General features: G+C 61.5%; 3 protein-coding genes across 3 annotated transcripts; 2 read left to right on the top strand and 1 right to left on the bottom strand.

Moving 5' to 3' along the window:
* Positions 1 to 830: 830 nt before the first annotated feature.
* On the top strand, positions 831 to 3,539 carry ENH_00056930 (P-Type cation-transporting ATPase, putative; the record flags this gene model as incomplete). The annotated part of the gene is made up of 5 exons (XM_013583878.1): positions 831 to 1,673; positions 1,926 to 2,237; positions 2,490 to 2,609; positions 2,862 to 2,932; positions 3,182 to 3,539. The coding sequence occupies 5 exons, from the start codon at positions 831 to 833 to the stop codon at positions 3,537 to 3,539; spliced, it is 1,704 nt and encodes a 567-aa protein (XP_013439332.1).
* A 3,315-nt stretch (positions 3,540 to 6,854) lies between these two features.
* ENH_00056920 (hypothetical protein, conserved) lies at positions 6,855 to 13,886 on the bottom strand (the record flags this gene model as incomplete). Its single annotated transcript, XM_013583877.1, has 13 exons — positions 6,855 to 6,981; positions 7,564 to 7,660; positions 7,859 to 8,084; positions 8,554 to 8,616; positions 8,883 to 9,018; positions 9,513 to 9,594; positions 10,109 to 10,391; positions 10,662 to 11,010; positions 11,487 to 12,009; positions 12,179 to 12,217; positions 12,442 to 12,838; positions 13,335 to 13,411; positions 13,667 to 13,886. The coding sequence occupies 13 exons, from the start codon at positions 13,884 to 13,886 to the stop codon at positions 6,855 to 6,857; spliced, it is 2,619 nt and encodes an 872-aa protein (XP_013439331.1).
* A 318-nt stretch (positions 13,887 to 14,204) lies between these two features.
* On the top strand, positions 14,205 to 14,894 carry ENH_00056910 (hypothetical protein, conserved; the record flags this gene model as incomplete). The annotated part of the gene is made up of 1 exon (XM_013583876.1): positions 14,205 to 14,894. A coding segment is annotated over one exon (690 nt), but the record flags the coding sequence as incomplete, so codon positions are not given.
* Between the last annotated feature and the right edge of the window lie 106 nt (positions 14,895 to 15,000).

Raw genomic sequence — 15,000 nt, 5'->3', positions numbered from 1 at the left:
GAAACGAAGAAGAGACCCGCAGGCGGCGGCTGCTGGTGGATGCTGCAGCAGCAGAAAGGCTGGCAGCAGTTGCTGCTGCATGCAGAGCAGCAGACGCGCAAGCTGCTGTTGCTGCTGGTCAGTTTGGAGGCAGCCTAGGCTCGCAGCAACGCTTCCTGTAACGGCTAGCTAGCTAACTAGCCAGTCAGCTGGCTAGCCAGCTAACTAGCTGGCCAGCTAGCTGGCTAGCGCACTAGCTAGCTAGCTAGCTAGCTAGCTAGCTAGCTAGCTAGCTGCACGCCAGATAGCTAGTGGCCTTTGCAGCTAGCTGCCCGCGCCCTCGCTAGCTGGCTGAACAGCTGACGCGGCCCGCCGGGCGCCTCGCCAGCTAGCCAACCAGCTAGCCAGATAGCTAGCCACATAGCTAGCCACCCAGCAAGCTAGCCAGCTGGCTAGCTAGCCACCCAGCTAGCTAGCTAGCTAGCTAGCTAGCCATCTTCAGTGGCTGCGCTGCTTGTGGCTGTGGGAGTGCAGGGGGCCTCGAGTCTCTGCGGGCCTTTCCTTTTGACTTTCGTCTGAAGCGCCAGAGCTGCGTTTTGCGGCTGTCTCCCGAGACCTGGTCTTCGCTGGTGCCTGGGGGCCCCTGGGGGCCCCGCGGGGGCCCCCCGGGGGCCCCCGGGGGGCCCCTGGGGGCCCCCGAGGGGCCCCAAGAAGCCCTTCTTTGCCTTTGCAAGGGCAGCTTAGATGCCATTGCAGAAATCTGCTCCTCCCCGCTGCCTCCTGGCTGCAGAGAAACTCATGACAGTCTTGCTGCTGAGGGGGCCTATGTGTTGGCTCTTGCGTGGAAGTGCATGCAGCTGCCCGCAGACCCGCAGCAGCAGCAGCAGCAGCAGCAGCAGCAGCAGCAGCGGGAGCAGGGGGGAGACGGGGAGGAGGCTCTGCTGCCGCCGCAGCAGCAGCAGGGAGGAGATGGGGGGACGACTGAGCAGCAGCAGCAGCAGGAAGCAGGAGGGGCGACGGAGCAGCAGCAGCAGCAGCAGCAGCAGCAGCAGCAGCAGCAGCAGGGGCGGGCGCTGTGCAGCAGCTGCAGCGCGAGTGCTGCTGCTGCGCAGCTGCCGCGGGAACGCGTGGAAAGCAGCATGCAGCTGCTGGGTCTCGTGCTGCTGTCGAATGAACTTCGAGCTGATGCAAAAGAGGCTGCTGCTGCGCAGCTGCCGCGGGAACGCGTGGAAAGCAGCATGCAGCTGCTGGGTCTCGTGCTGCTGTCGAATGAACTTCGAGCTGATGCAAAAGAGACAATAAGTCTTTTAAAAAAAGGAAAAGTCCGCCCCGTTATTATCACGGGAGACTCCATCTTCACTGCTGCTGCTGTTGCTCTCCGCTGCGGCATGCTCGCTCCCGCGCCCCACGACCCTGCAGCAGCAGCAGCAGCAGCAGGAGGCGCAGCAGCAGCAGCAGCAGCAGCAGGAGGCGCAGCAGCAGCAGCAGCAGCAGCAGCAGCGGACGACGTGTCCCCGGCCTCGTGTGGGGCCCCGGGCAGCTGGCTGGAGGCGGAGTTGGGGGGGGGCCCCCGGGGGCCCCCTTTGCTGCTGCTGGGGCAAAGGGCCCCCGAGGGGCAGCAGCAGGAAGTGGTTTGGAAAGAGCTGCTGTCGGGGCGAGAAGTGCCGCAGGAGGAGGTTTTGGAGTGCCCGGAGGTCAGCTAGGGTTTAGGGTTTAGGGTTTAGGGTTTAGGGTTTAGGGTTTGGGCTTTAGGGGCTGCAGCAGCAACGCCGGACGACTCGCGTGCTGCATCCCTTTAGCTTCAGGGTTTAGGCCCTGCAGCAGCGCAGCGCTGTTCGCAGACTTGCCGCGAATTAGGGTCTAGGGTTTAGGGTTTAGGGTTTAGGGTTTAGGGTTTAGGGTTTAGGCCGCTAGGCGCAAGGGTTTGCTGCGCTGCTGCGCTGCAGCGGTGGCCGGAGCTGGCGGTGACGGAGGAGACATTCGACATTCTGAGGAGTCAGCCGCTGCTTCCACTGCAGCAGCAGCAGCAGCAGCAGCAGCAGCAGCAGCAGCAGGTGAGTACGGAGGAGCAGCAGGAGCAGCAGGAAGAGGCAGAGACCGAGGCTGAGGGGGCCCCCTTGGTGCCTCGCAAAAGCTGCTGCAAAGAGCAGCAGCAAAACTCCAAGGAAGCAGCAGCAGCAGCAGCAGCAAATGAAGGGGACTCTGTGCTGGATGCGCTTTTAATGCGCATTCGCATTTTCGCCAGGACAACTCCGAAGGTCTGCCTAGGGTTTAGGGTTTAGGGTTTAGGGTTTAGGGTTTAGGGTTTACGGTTGGCCGCTGAGTGCTGGGTGTGGAGTTTTAGGGTTCACGTGCGTCAGCCTTCTCCGAGCGTGCCAGGACTTAGGGTTTAGGGTCTAGGGTTTAGGGTTTAGGGTTTGGGGTTTGTTGTGGCTGGAAAGGGGCTGCGCTGCTGCTGCTGCTGCTGCTGCTGCTGCTGCTGCTGCTGCTGCTGCTGCTGCTGGCTGCAGGGCAAAAGCCGAGTGGTCCACTCGCTGATGACCACTGGTCACTTCGTGCTGATGTGCGGCGACGGCGCCAACGACTCTGCGGCCCTCCGCACTGCCCACGTTGGCCTCGCCCTCTCTCGCGTGCGGCTGCTGCTGCTGTTGCTGCTGCTGCTGTTGCTGCTGCTGCTGCTGCTGCTGCTGCTGCTGCTGTTACTGCTGCTGCTGCTGCCGTTGTTGCTGCTGCAGTTGCTGCTGTTGCTGCCGCGGCTGATGCTGCTGCTGCTGTTGCTGCTGCCGCTGTTGCTGCTGCTGTTGCTGCTGCCGCTGATGCTGCTGTTGCTGCTGCCACTGCTGATGCTGCTCTTGCTGCTGCTGCTGCTGCTTTGTGTTCAGTCGGCTGCTTCTATCGCTGCGCCATTCACTTCAACTTCCATGAGGCCCTCAGCTGTCATCAGTCTCCTAAAGTGCGGCTGTTGCTGTTTCCTTTGGGTCCGGGGGCCCCCCGGGGGGCCCCTGCTGCTGCTGCTGCTGCCGCAGGAGTGGTGGCTGCTGCTGCTGCAGGCAGAGGAGAGAAGCAGCAGCAGAAGCAGCCAGGGTAGACGCAGAAGCAGCGCAGCAGCAGCAGCGCAGCTGGACACAGAAAGCGCCCTGCTGCGCAGCTAAGCTGCTGCTGCTTGCTGCTGCTGCTGCTGCTGCTGCTGCTGCTGCTGCAGGGAAGGCCGCTGCAGCCTGGCCACCTCTCTTGCTGCTTACAAGTTCATGGTGCTGTACGGTTTGCTGCTGTCGCTGGCCAAAGTTGTGCTGCTGGTTGCTGCTGGAGGCGCATGCATGAGTCAGGCCCTTTACCTCACAGTCGACGTGGGCGTTTTGCTGGGCATCAGCAACCTCATGGTTTTGGCCCGGTCAGCCCCGCGCTGCTGCTGCTGCTGCTGCTGCTGCTGCTGCTGCTGCTGCTGCGGGCGCTGCCTGCAGCTCTTCTGCTGCTGCAGCGGGCCTGGGCGCCGAGCGGCGGCTGACGGTGCGCCTGCCGCGGCAGCGAAGCTGCGGCGCAGAGCATCGTGTGGCTGCTAATGCTGCCGCTGCTGCTGCTGCTGCTGCTGCTGCTGCTGCTGCTGCTGCTGCTGCTGCTGCTGCAGGCCCAAGGCCTACTTAAGGGTGCGGTCTCCCACTTCTAGTCTGCTGGGCCCCACAACTATCACTTCTTTGTGTCTCATGTTGGCCATCGATGCCTTTTTCTTGGTCACCCTCTACGTCAGGCTGCTCCAAATGGGTCAGGCTGCTGCTGCTGCTGCTGCTGCTGCTGCTGCTGCTGCTGCTGCTGCTCGCGCTACATTGCAGTTGCTGCTGCTTTTCGTGTTGAATGCATCAACGTGAACGGCAGCAGCAGCTGCAGCAGCAGCAGCAGCTGGGGCTGCCGTCAAGGGCAGCTCCTCAGCCTGAAATTTACCGCTGTGCCGCTTTTTAGCTGCAGCAGCTGTTGCTGCTGCTGCTGCGGCTAGATCTGCAGCTGTGGCGGCTGCTGCGACCTCTGCTGCTGCTGCTGCTGCTGCTGCTGCGTGCAGGCCTGGGCGTGGACTTAGCCTACCTGCAGCAGCTGCCACGGCAAGCATGGTGGATGCGGTGAGTTGCTACCTGCTGCTGCTGCTGCTGCTGCTGCTGTCGCCCGGCTCTCGCTGCTGCTGCTGCTGCTTCTGGGCCCCCTCCAAGGGCGCTGCTGCGAAAGGCCCAGGCAGAGGGCGAGAAGGCCACAAAACGAACAGCAGCAGCAGCAGCAGCAGTAGCAGCAGCTGCTGCTGCTGCATCAGCTTTCGACTACTGTTTAGAGGGCTTCGCCGACACTAAGAAAGAAGGCATCGGAGCCCCACACTGCCGCTGCTGCTGCTGTTGCTGCTGCTGCTGCTGCTGCTGCTGTTGCTGCTTCAGGAGCGACAACTACGAGGCCGCGAGTCTTTCAATTTGGCTGACAGCTCAGCTGGTGAATGCGGGAATGGTTTTCTCTTTGGGAGGCACTCACAGAAAGCGGCTCTGCAGCAACTGGCCCCTCATCACGTGGGTCCTCCCCGCGCTGCTGCTGCTGCTGCTGCAGCAGCAGCAGCAGCTGCTGCTGCTGCTGCTGCTGGCAGCTTGTGCGGCTTCGGGCGTCCCTATGGCGCCCACGCTGCGGCGTCCCCAGCAGCCAGCAACAGCACCAGCAGCAGCACCAGCAGCAGCGCCAGCAGCAGCAGCAGCAGCAGCAGCAGCAGCAGCAGGTGGCCAGCGCGCAGCGTTGTGGAGGCGTGTGCATGCGCCGCAGGGTTTGTTTGGGGCTGCATGCGCTGCTGCTGGGGCTGGTGCTGCTGCCCCCCAACTCCGTGGGCTGCCTTTACCGCATAAACTGCACTGACGAACTCTCGAGGGCCCTCAGCCTGCCTCTGCCTGTTTGGGCCTCGCGGGCTGCTGGCTGCATGCCTCTCTACCACCCCCAGGGGCACACGCTCTTTCCCCCCCGCTGGAAGGTCCTGCTGCTGCTGCTGCTGCTGCTGCTGCTGCTGCTGCGGGAGGGGAGGGGGGGCGGGGGCAGCAGCGGCAGCGTGCGGCGGAGGCACGCGCAGCTGCAAGGCGCGGGCTGCTGCTGCTGCTGCTGTTGCTGTTGCTGCTGTTGCTGCTGTTTCTGCAGGGCGCGGCTTGCTGCTGCTGCAGCAGCTGCTGCTGCTGCTGCGTCGCTGCGTGTGTGGCGCAGGTGGAGCTGCTGGCGCTGACCTACTTAAATGTACTTGCGAATTTTTTTGCTGCTAAAATTTTAAACTCGAGAAAAGTTGATGCAAAAATTCGGCGGCTCTTTGGCTCTCACGGCGCCTCCGACGATTTGCGAGTTTAGACACAAAAAGAAGCAAAAAGAGACAAAAAGAAATAAAAATGAACAAAAACAAACAAAAAAGAAACAAAAAAGAAGCAAAAAGAAGCAGAAAAAGACAAAAAAAAGATAAAAAGATAAAAAACTAGCCAGCTGGGAACTAGCAGCAGCAGCAAGTTGCTGCAGCAAGTTGCTGCAGCAACTTGCTGCACACAGAGGAGTCAGCCCCACCCAAGCCATCAACAGAAGCCATACGGGCCCAGCAGCCAAAGACGCACATGCATGCATGCATGCATGCATGCATGCCTGCATGTGCGTGCATGCATGCATGCATGCATGCATGCATGCATGCATGCATGCCTGCACGTGCGTGCATGCATGCATGCATGCGGATTTCTATTTGTGCATGCATGTGAGCATGCATGAAAGCATGCATGCTTATATGCATGCATGCATACAAGCATGCATACAAGCATGCATGCTCGCATGCTCGCATGCATGCATGCATGCATGCATGCATACAAGCACTCATGCTTGCATGCATGCTCACATGCATGCATGCATGCATGTAGAGGACGCTGGGGACTGTTCTTATTGAGTGCGGGGCTGCCAAATGTGGGGCCTAAACTGCCTACACTGCAGCAGGCGCTGGACTAAGAAGGGTGGCCAGCTGGGGGCCCCTTGGGGCCCCTTGGGGCCCCTCTGGGGCCCCAGAGGGGCCCCCCTGGGGCCTTCTGGGGCTCCTTGAGGCCTCCTGGGGCCCCTCTGGGCCCCAGAAGGCGAAGGCCCGGGGGCCCCGAGAAAGGCAGCAGCCAGCAGCAGCAACAGCAGCAGCAGCAGCAGCAGCAGCAGTGCCTACACTGCAGCAGGCGCTGGACTAAGAAGGGTGGCCAGCTGGGGGCCCCTTGGGGCCCCTTGGGGCCCCTCTGGGGCCCCAGAGGGGCCCCCCTGGGGCCTTCTGGGGCTCCTTGAGGCCTCCTGGGGCCCCTCTGGGCCCCAGAAGGCGAAGGCCCGGGGGCCCCGAGAAAGGCAGCAGCCAGCAGCAGCAACAGCAGCAGCAGCAGCAGCAGCAGCAGCAGCAGAGCGGGTCTCTGTTTCTTTCGTGCTGCAGTCCCTCCTTTTTCTTGGAGGGCCCAAAACAAAGAATTTGAGTCAAGGGGCCCCCTCAGCTGTACGTACATACACCCCAAATGGGCAGGAACCAACCTTGCCCACAGCCAGCCCACTAGTTGTGGGGGGCCCCCCGGGGCCCCTTTAGGGTCGTTCAAGATCCCGGGGGGCCCCCAGGGGCCCCTTTAGGGTCCCTCAAGATCCCGGGGGGCCCCCAGAGGCCCCTCTAGAGGCCCTCGGGACTCCGGCGGTCCCCACAAGCCTTCGAGGGGCCCTCAGAGGCCTCAGGGGCCCTTCCAGGGCTTCTCAAGACCCCTAGGGGCCCCAGAAGGGCCCCTGAGGACCCTGGGGGCCCCCCGGGGCCCCCGAATGACCCAGAAGACCCTGGGGGCCCCCCGGGGCCCGTGAAGGCCCCTGGGGGCCCTTGGGAGCCAAAACGCTAATTAGATGTCACTGTCAAATATGGAAGTGAGGGAAGAAGGAGCAACTCTATAAACCCAAACATTTCCCTCCCTTCTGTCTAGCCGCGAAGTTCTCTGGCGAGCTCTTTTGCGCGTCACAATCAGTTCCCTGCAGCCGCCGCAGAGGCACCCGCCAGCAACAGCTAGCTAGCTAGCTAGCTAGCTCCCTCGCTAGCTAGCTGGCTAGCTGTTAAGCTCCCTAGCTAGCTAGCTAGCTCCCTAGCTAGCTAGCTGGCTAGCTGTCAAGCTCCCTAGGTAGCTAGCTAGCTCCCAAGCTAGCTAGCTGGCTAGCTGTCAAGCTCCCTAGGTAGCTAGCTCCGTAGCTAGCTGGCTGGCTAGCTGTCAAGCTCCCTAGCTAGCTGGCTGGCTGCCTAAACAGCTAACTGGGTAGCTAGCTAGCTGCCTAGGTAGCTAGCTAAGCACCCGGCTTGCTTTGTGGCTCCCTAGCTAGCTAGCTCGCTGGCTAGGTAGCTAGCTACTTCAGCTGGCGACCTCGCTAGCTAACAAGTGACAAGCTAGCTGGCTAGGTGAGCTGGCAGCTAGCTAGCTAGCTAGCTAGCTAGCTAGCTCTAGTCTGGGCACTAGCTAGCTAGCCAGCCCGCCCGCCAGCTAGCTAGCTGGGGCGAGGGGGCCGCAGCCCCACCCCCAAACCCCAAACCCTAAACCCTAAACCCTAAACCCTCGGACGCACCGGAGGTCCTCAATAACCTCTCTGTTCAGAGACCAGTAGGAGTGGCGAAGTGCATGCACATTATTTCCGAGCCAAGTCATGTCGATGACGTCTACATCTGCGGTGTACAGACACCCGGCAGGCTAATGCTGCTGCAGCTTGCGAGGGTTTAGGGTTTAGGGTCTAGGGTTTGGGGCTCGCCTGGGGCTGCTGCAGCTTGCGAGGGTTTAGGGTTTAGGGTTTGGGGCTCGCCTGGGGCTGCTGCAGCTTGCGAGGGTTTAGGGTTTAGGGTTTAGGGTTTAGGGTTTGGGCTCACCGAGCCAGTCGCGGGTGTCGGCCTGCATGTGCTGCGGCTCGTAGCCCTGGAAGCAAGCTGTGCTGCTGGCGTACAGCGGAGGCTTCCGCAGGTCTTGCTGCTGCTGCTGCTGCTGCTGCTGCTGCTGCTGCTCTCCAGACTGGCTTTCGTTGGGCCTCGCGTAAAGCCCAAAGACACTTCGCCCCAGGGCCTGCTTGCCGCTAAACAGCTCCGACCACCACAAGGCCTGCAGCCACGCAGCAGCAGCAGCTAGCTAGCTAGCTAGCCAGCTAGCTAGCTAGCTAGCTGCCTAGCTAGCTACCTCTGGCTAGCCAGCTAGCTAGCCAGCTAGCTAACTAGCTAGCTGCCTGGCTAGCTACCTCTGGCGTTGGAGGCTGGGTAGCCTGGTGGGTAGGTAACTAGCTAGCTAGCTGGCTGGGTAGGTGGCTAGCTGGCTAGCTAGCTATCTGGAAAGGTAAGCTGTCTAGCTATCTGGCTAGCTAGCTGCCTGGGTAGATAAGTAGCTGTCTATGTGGCTGGGAAGCTGGCCACTTAGCTCTTAGCTAGCTGCTGGCTAGCCACTGGCTAGTTACTGGCTAGTTACTGACAAGCTGCTGGCTAGCTGCCGGCTGCCTCCTTGCTGCTGGCTAGCTGCTGGCTAGCTGCTGGCTAGCTGCTGGCTAGCTGCTGGCTAGCTGCAGAAGTTTGCTGCTTACTCCGTCGTGGGCGTCGCAGAAGATGGAAATGTTGCTGCAGTACTGCCTCAAAAAGGAATATTCCTGAAAAGAAAAAGAAATAAAAAAATAAAAATAAAAATAATAAATAAAAAAGAAAATGGGGGGCCCCAAAGACACAAAATGAGAAAAATCAGACGAACAGCAAAGCCGCAGCACCAACCGCCACCTTTGTGGGGCCCCACGCATGCATGCATGCACGCATGCATGCATGCACGCATGCATGCACGCATGCATGCATGCATGCATGCATGCACGCATGCATCCATGCACGCATGCATGCATGCATGCATGCATGCATGCATGCGCACCTTGGCAACGAAGTCTTCGAGGAAGAACTCGGGGTTCAAAAAGTTCAAAGACACAATATGAATTTTCCGCTGGTCAGCCAGCTGCTGCGCATTCCCTTCTCCCATGTCTTCTAAGTAGGCCAGCTTCAGCAGCAAACTGCAGCAGCAGCAGCAGCAGCAGCAGCAGCAGCAGCAGCAGCAGCACCACAAGCAGCCCAACGTGTGAACACCCAGGGGCCCTAACCTTCTGGGGACTGGGGCCCCCACAAGGGCCCAATCCTTATCCAGAAGGCCCCGGGGGCTCCCAAGGACTAAACGAGATTCGGGGGGCCCCTGGGGCCCCCCAGGGGCCTCTAGAAACCCTGCAAGGCTGTGTGGGCCCCTGGGGGCCCCGTCTGGGGCCCCCAAGGGCCCCCCGGGCCCCTGGGATTCCCACGTGGGGCCCCTAGGGGCCCCCAGGGCTCCCACAGGGGGCCCGTGGGGGCCCCCAGGGGCCCCACAGGGGGCCCCCAGGGGCCCCCAGGGGCCCCACAGGGGGCCCCCAGAAGCCCAGAGAGTTGATGGGGGCCCCCCTGGGGCCCCCATCAACTCCCTGGGCTTTTAGTTTGCTAGGGGGGCCCCCAGATTGGGTTTGAAGGGAATTGGATTTACTCTTCTTGTTCTATTCTGTGGAGACTCATAATGAGGAGGCGGGAGCCGAGGCTGTGGGCCAGCAGGTGTATTTGCCGAATGCCTGAGAAGCACAACAAACCCTAAACCCTAAACCCTAAACCCTAAACCCTAAACCGTAAACCCTAAATCCGCGACGAAACGTCTCCTAGCCAGCTCCCGACACGCAGCAGCAGCAAAAGGGTCTCAGGCCGTTCTAAAGTGTGTCTTTTTTCTCCTTGGGCCCCCAGGATGGCCCCAACAGCAGCAGCAGCAGCAGCAGCAGCTGCTGCAGCAGCAGAAGCTGCTGCTGCTGCTGCAGCAGGCCTCTCCGGGCCTTGGGCAAACCCTAGGCCTTCCTGTGGGGCCCCCCAAAGTGTCTAAACAGCAGCAAAACACCACTCAGCAGCAAACAGCGAAAAGGGGCCCCCGAGCGCTTTTCCGCTGCAGGGGGCCCCTGGGGCCCCCCGGGGCCCCCCGGGGCCCCCCTGGGGCCCCCCGGGGCCCCCCGGGGCCCCCCTGGGGCCCCCCGGGGCCCCCCGGGGCCCCCCGGGGCCCCCCTGGGGGCCCCCGGGGCCCCCGCGTGGCGGTTGTCTGACCGTTGTCTCTGAGGGCCCTGAAGAAGTCGGTGAATGCCTGGTGGAGTTGGGGGTTTTTTGCGTTTTCCCTGGCGTCGAAGAACTCGAGGAAGTTGTCGCCGGCTGGCCAGGTGAAGAGAAAAGGCTTTATGTAAGAAGGGAAGTTTCCAAAAGCTGCCATTTGCGCCATTATTTGCATTGACTGAACATCATTGGTGTTATAGCCGTGGACAAAGACCATGGCTTCCGGCAGCCCCGCCTCCTCCGCCCGCCGCCAGCCCTCCACCCGCAGCTCCGGCCGCTCCTGCAGCAGCAGCAGCAGCAGCAGCAGCAGCAGCAGCAGCAGCAGCAGCGGAGCAGCTGGAGGCAGCAGCAGCGGCAGTGAACAAGGGGAAAGCAGGGCGCTGCGCCCAGCTGCGAGCAGAGACGCGGATGAACGAAGCGAGAAACAACGGCACAAGGAAGCAGCAGCAGCAGCAGCAGCAGCAAGAAGCAGCAGCAGCAGCAGCAGCAGCAGCAGCAGGAAGCAGCAGCAGCAGCAGCAGCAGCAGTTGGAGGAGAGAAAGAGTCTGACCTCTGCCCAGGCGAAGGGCCTGTCCAGCTGGTTGCCAGGGTCAAGAATGTCCGTGGCCCTGCGGCCGCCGCGGGGGCCCCCGAGCTGCTGCTGCTGCTGCTGCTGCTGCTGCTGCTGCTGCTGCTGCTGCTGCTGGCTCGCGGGGTCCCCGCGCGCGAAGGGCCCCACCACCGGCTGCTGCACCCGCACAATGAGGCCCTTGCAGAAGTGCTCGCAGGTCTGTCTTCTTATTCTCGGAGTTTCTTGCAAAAAGTCTTCTATGTTTCTTTCTTCATTGAAGGCCCCCATAAACCTCCGCCGCAGCTCCGCAGGCTTTATATTTTGCTTCACCTGCAAAGCCTGGCCCAGCCTGACCGCAGCAGCAGCAGCAGCAGCAGCAGCAGCAGCGCAGCAGAGCAGCGCCAAAAAACCCTTAAAAACCCCAAATTGGGGCCCCGGGGGCCCCGGGGGCCCCCGGGGGGCCCCCCGGGGGGCCCCAGGGGGAACTCGGGAGGCCCTCAGCAGGCGCCAGGGGGCCCTCAGCAGGCACTCAGGGGCCCCCAGAGGACTCTCAGGGGCCCACAGGGTTAATCTAGGGGGCCCCCTGGGGGCCCCCAGGAGGGTCTCAAGGGGCCCTCTAGGGGCCCCCAGGGGCCCCCCAGGGGGCCCCCAGGGAGCGTTTGGCACCAGGGCCTCCAGGTTTTATAGTAGTAGCTATAATTAGAGTCCACTGGGCATAGAACCAGTGGACCACTGGACTTCTGTCTGCTGCAGCGCGCTGAGCCCAACCCTAAACCCTAAACCCTAAACCCTAAACCCTAAACCCTAAACCCTCGCGGCGCGTACTTCTGGTGGAGCCCCTTGGCTCGGGTTTGGGAAGGCGAAACCCTGCGGCGGACTGCATGGGGGGCCCTCTCGGGGCTGGCAGTTCCGGGGGCCCCCCGGGGGCCCCCCTGGGAGGGGCCCCCCAGGGTTTGCATGCGGGCCTGCAGCCCCGCGGGGGGCCCCCTTAAAGTGGCTGAAGACTCCAAAGAGGGCCTCGAAGTCAAGGGTACTGGACTTCGAACTTCTCCTTCAGATATCTCAAGGGGGGCCCCCTGCCAGGGGGGGCCCCCCTCTCGGGGGCCCCCCACTGGCAGCAGCTCCGAGGCGGGCACCCAGCCCCCCACGTACAGCCCTACGCGCACAACACCCGAAGCACCTGCTGCTGCTGCTGCTGCTGCTGCTGCTGCTGCTGCTGCTGCTGCTGGTGATGCTGCTGGTGGTGCTGTTAGTGATGCTTCTGGTGATGCTGTTGGTGCTGCTGTTAATGCTGCTGCCGGTGTTGCTGCTGCTGCTGTTGCTGCTGCTGCTGCAGCTGCAGCGGGGGCTTATAGAATCGCAGCTCGCGTATTGTGGCTGTCGAATAAATAAATGAAAATTAAAATATAAATAGAAGAAGATAAAAGGAGACAAAAAAGATAAAAGAAATAAAAGAATTAAAAAGAAGGAAGACACAAAAGAAGACACAAGCAGCAAAAGAGAAAATTGCTTCTCACCTTGCTCAGCATCTACGGTGATCTGCAGCTCCGTCTTATCTGCGAGCCCGAAGTTGGGCAGCTGCAGCAGCAGCAGCAGCAGCAGCAGCAGCAGCTCGCTCATTTGCTGCTGCAGCAGCGTCCCAGCTAGGACCACCAGCAGCACGGCCGCCTGCTGCTGCGAGTGGAAGCCGCTCCCTCAGCAGCAACAGCAGCAACAGCAGCAAAAGCAGGAACAGCAGCAAAAGCAGCAGCAGCAAAACTACCACCCCCAGCACCAGCACCATAAGCAGCAGCAAAAGCACCGCCACCCGCAGCAGCAGCACCACCCGCAGCAGCAGCACGACCCGCAGCAGTAGCAGCAGCAGCACCACCACCACCCGCAGCAGCAGCACCACCCGCAGCAGCAGCACGACCCGCAGCAGCAGCAGCACCACCACCACCCGCAGCAGCAGCACCACCCGCAGCAGCAGCAGCACCACCACCACCACCACCACCCGCAGCAGCAGCACCACCCGCAGCAGCAGCACCACCGGCAGCAGCAGCACCACCCGCAGCAGCAGCAGCAGCAGCAGCAGCAGCAGCAGCAGCAGCAGCAGACGTGGGGGTCCATGTGGTCGATGACGAGTTTGAGACAGGCTTTGTAATGTTCTTCTTTTCCCAAAGTTGTTTTTTGGTGATCTGATCGCCAGCGAAAAAAGCCCTGGGCTTTTCGCCGCACTGCTGCTGGCAGCCGCGAGGCCTGCCACACCAGCCGCGGGCCAGAGGGCGTTTTGCTCAGGTCCACTGCAGCAGCAGCAGCAGCAGCAGCAGCAGCAGCAGCAGCAGCAGCAGCAGTGACGCGGCAGGGGTATGTGCTGCGCTTCCGGAGGTTTCACACGCAGCAACGCCCGAGATAGCAGCAGCAACTAGTGCAGCAGCACGACAAGAGATAACAGCAGCAGATGCAGCAGCAGCAGCAGCAGGTGCAGCAGCAGCAGCAGCAGATGCAGCAGTAGCAGCCGCCACCCGTTGCTGCTGCAAATGCTGCTGCAGCTACAGCACTTGCTGCCTGGCAGCCGCGTGGTCTGAAGAAGACCTCAAGCGACCTCAGCAGCAGGGGCCGACTGATGCTGCTGCTGCTGCTGCTGCTGCTGCCGCTGCTGCTGCTGCTGCTGCTGCTGCTGCAGAAGCTCACGTGAACGAGCAGCAGCATCTCTTGCGATGAGTTCCCTGGAGCCGCGGCTGCCGCCTCTCCAGACTTCCGAGGCGGCCCTGCGGGGAGAAGCAGCAGCAGCAAATTAGATCTTTAATTCTTTTTCTTTTTAATTCTTCTTTTTGAATTCCATTTCTCTTTGATTTCTTTTTAATTCTTCTTTTTTAATTCCATTTCTCTTTGATTCTTTCCCCTTTTTCTCCAACAACAGAAAAAGCAAAGCTCGAGACAGCAGCAGCAACTAGTGCAGCAGCACGACCAGAGATAGCAGCAGCACCAAAGAAGCAGCAAAAGTCCTTCAGCTGACCTGCCACCTTCCTGCAGCCTCACAGTCTCCACCTCCTGAGAGTCCACCCCATGGGGGCCCCCCGAGGGGGCCCCCGGGGGGCCCCCCGGGGCCCCCTGGGGGGGCCTCGGGGAGGGTACAGCGAGGGTTGCTGCGGGCTTGGGATAACCCATTATGTCTTTGGCCAAGTGCAGCAGCTGCTGCTGCACTGTTTCTTCTGCGAGGCTGCTGGGGTCTATTGCATACATTGTGACTCTGGGAAATGTGCGGAAGAAGGCCCCGCTGACGCAGCACTCTGCGTCCGAGACGCCTGCAGCAGCAGCAGCAGCAGCAGCAGCAGCAGCAGCAGCAGCAGTTAGGAGCAGCGCGGCAGCTGGCGCGGCAGTCGCAGCGCGAGAGCATCCACGGCAGAAGCACGCAGCAGCAAACGCGCACCAGCAGCAGCAGCAGCGCAGCAACAGCACAGCAACAGCAGCAGCAGCAGCAGCAGCAGCAGCGCAGCAGCAGCAGCCTAACCGAAGCAAGTGTCGAATCCTAGCAATCCTTTCTTAGCTTTGCACCAGGCGATGCGGATGCACATAAAGCCAGAGCCAGTGCCGAATTCGCGGCTCTTGAAGGGCCCAATGGGCTGCCCTGCAGCAGCAGCAGCAGCAGCAGCAGCAGCGGCAGCAGCAGCAGCAGCGGCAGCAGCAGCAGAAGGTGAGGGGCAGCAGTGGGCAGACAGGGGGGAGCAAAGAGACACAGGCAGCAGCAGAGACAGACACAGCAGCAGCAAAAGAGACAGCGGCAGCAGCACTGGCAGCACCAGCGACATCAGCAGCAGCCATATCACTATCAGCAGCAGCAGCAGCAGCAGCAGCAGCAGCAGCAGATCCGCCACCACCATCCCCACAACAACCCACCCTACTCATCACCATAGTCCCCACCACCACCATAACCACCAAAACCACTATAACAACCATCCGCATCCCCAACAGCAGCAGCAGCAGCAGCGGGAGCCGCAGCAGCAGCAGCAGCAGCAGCAGCAGCAGCAGACCGTGGTTCCAGTATCCGACGATGGACTCGCCGTGGAAGGCGTCGGACTGCCAGCGGCCAAAGCCGTGGGGGAGGCCCTCGGGGTCCACTTGGCCCACATAGAAGGCCACAGTGAAGGGCCCCAAGCTGCTGCTGCTGCTGCTGCTGCGGCGGCGGCAGCACAGCAGCAGCCGCAGCCAGAAGTACAGCTGCTGCCGAAAAGAGTGCCCGTGAGCCTCCAGGTACATCCCCGTGCTGCTGCTCTCCGGCAAGTCCCCTGCGACAAACCAGCAGCAGCAGCAGCAGCAGCAGCAGCAGCAGCAGCAGCAGCAGCAGCAGCAGCAGCAG

Source organism: Eimeria necatrix, genomic scaffold, assembly GCF_000499385.1.
Source record: "Eimeria necatrix Houghton genomic scaffold, Enh_scaff476, whole genome shotgun sequence".
In the NCBI taxonomy this organism is placed as follows: Eukaryota; Apicomplexa; class Conoidasida; order Eucoccidiorida; family Eimeriidae; genus Eimeria; species Eimeria necatrix.
The sequence above is the reverse complement of the archived record's forward strand: the minus strand, read 5'-3'. Positions and strand labels throughout refer to the sequence as shown.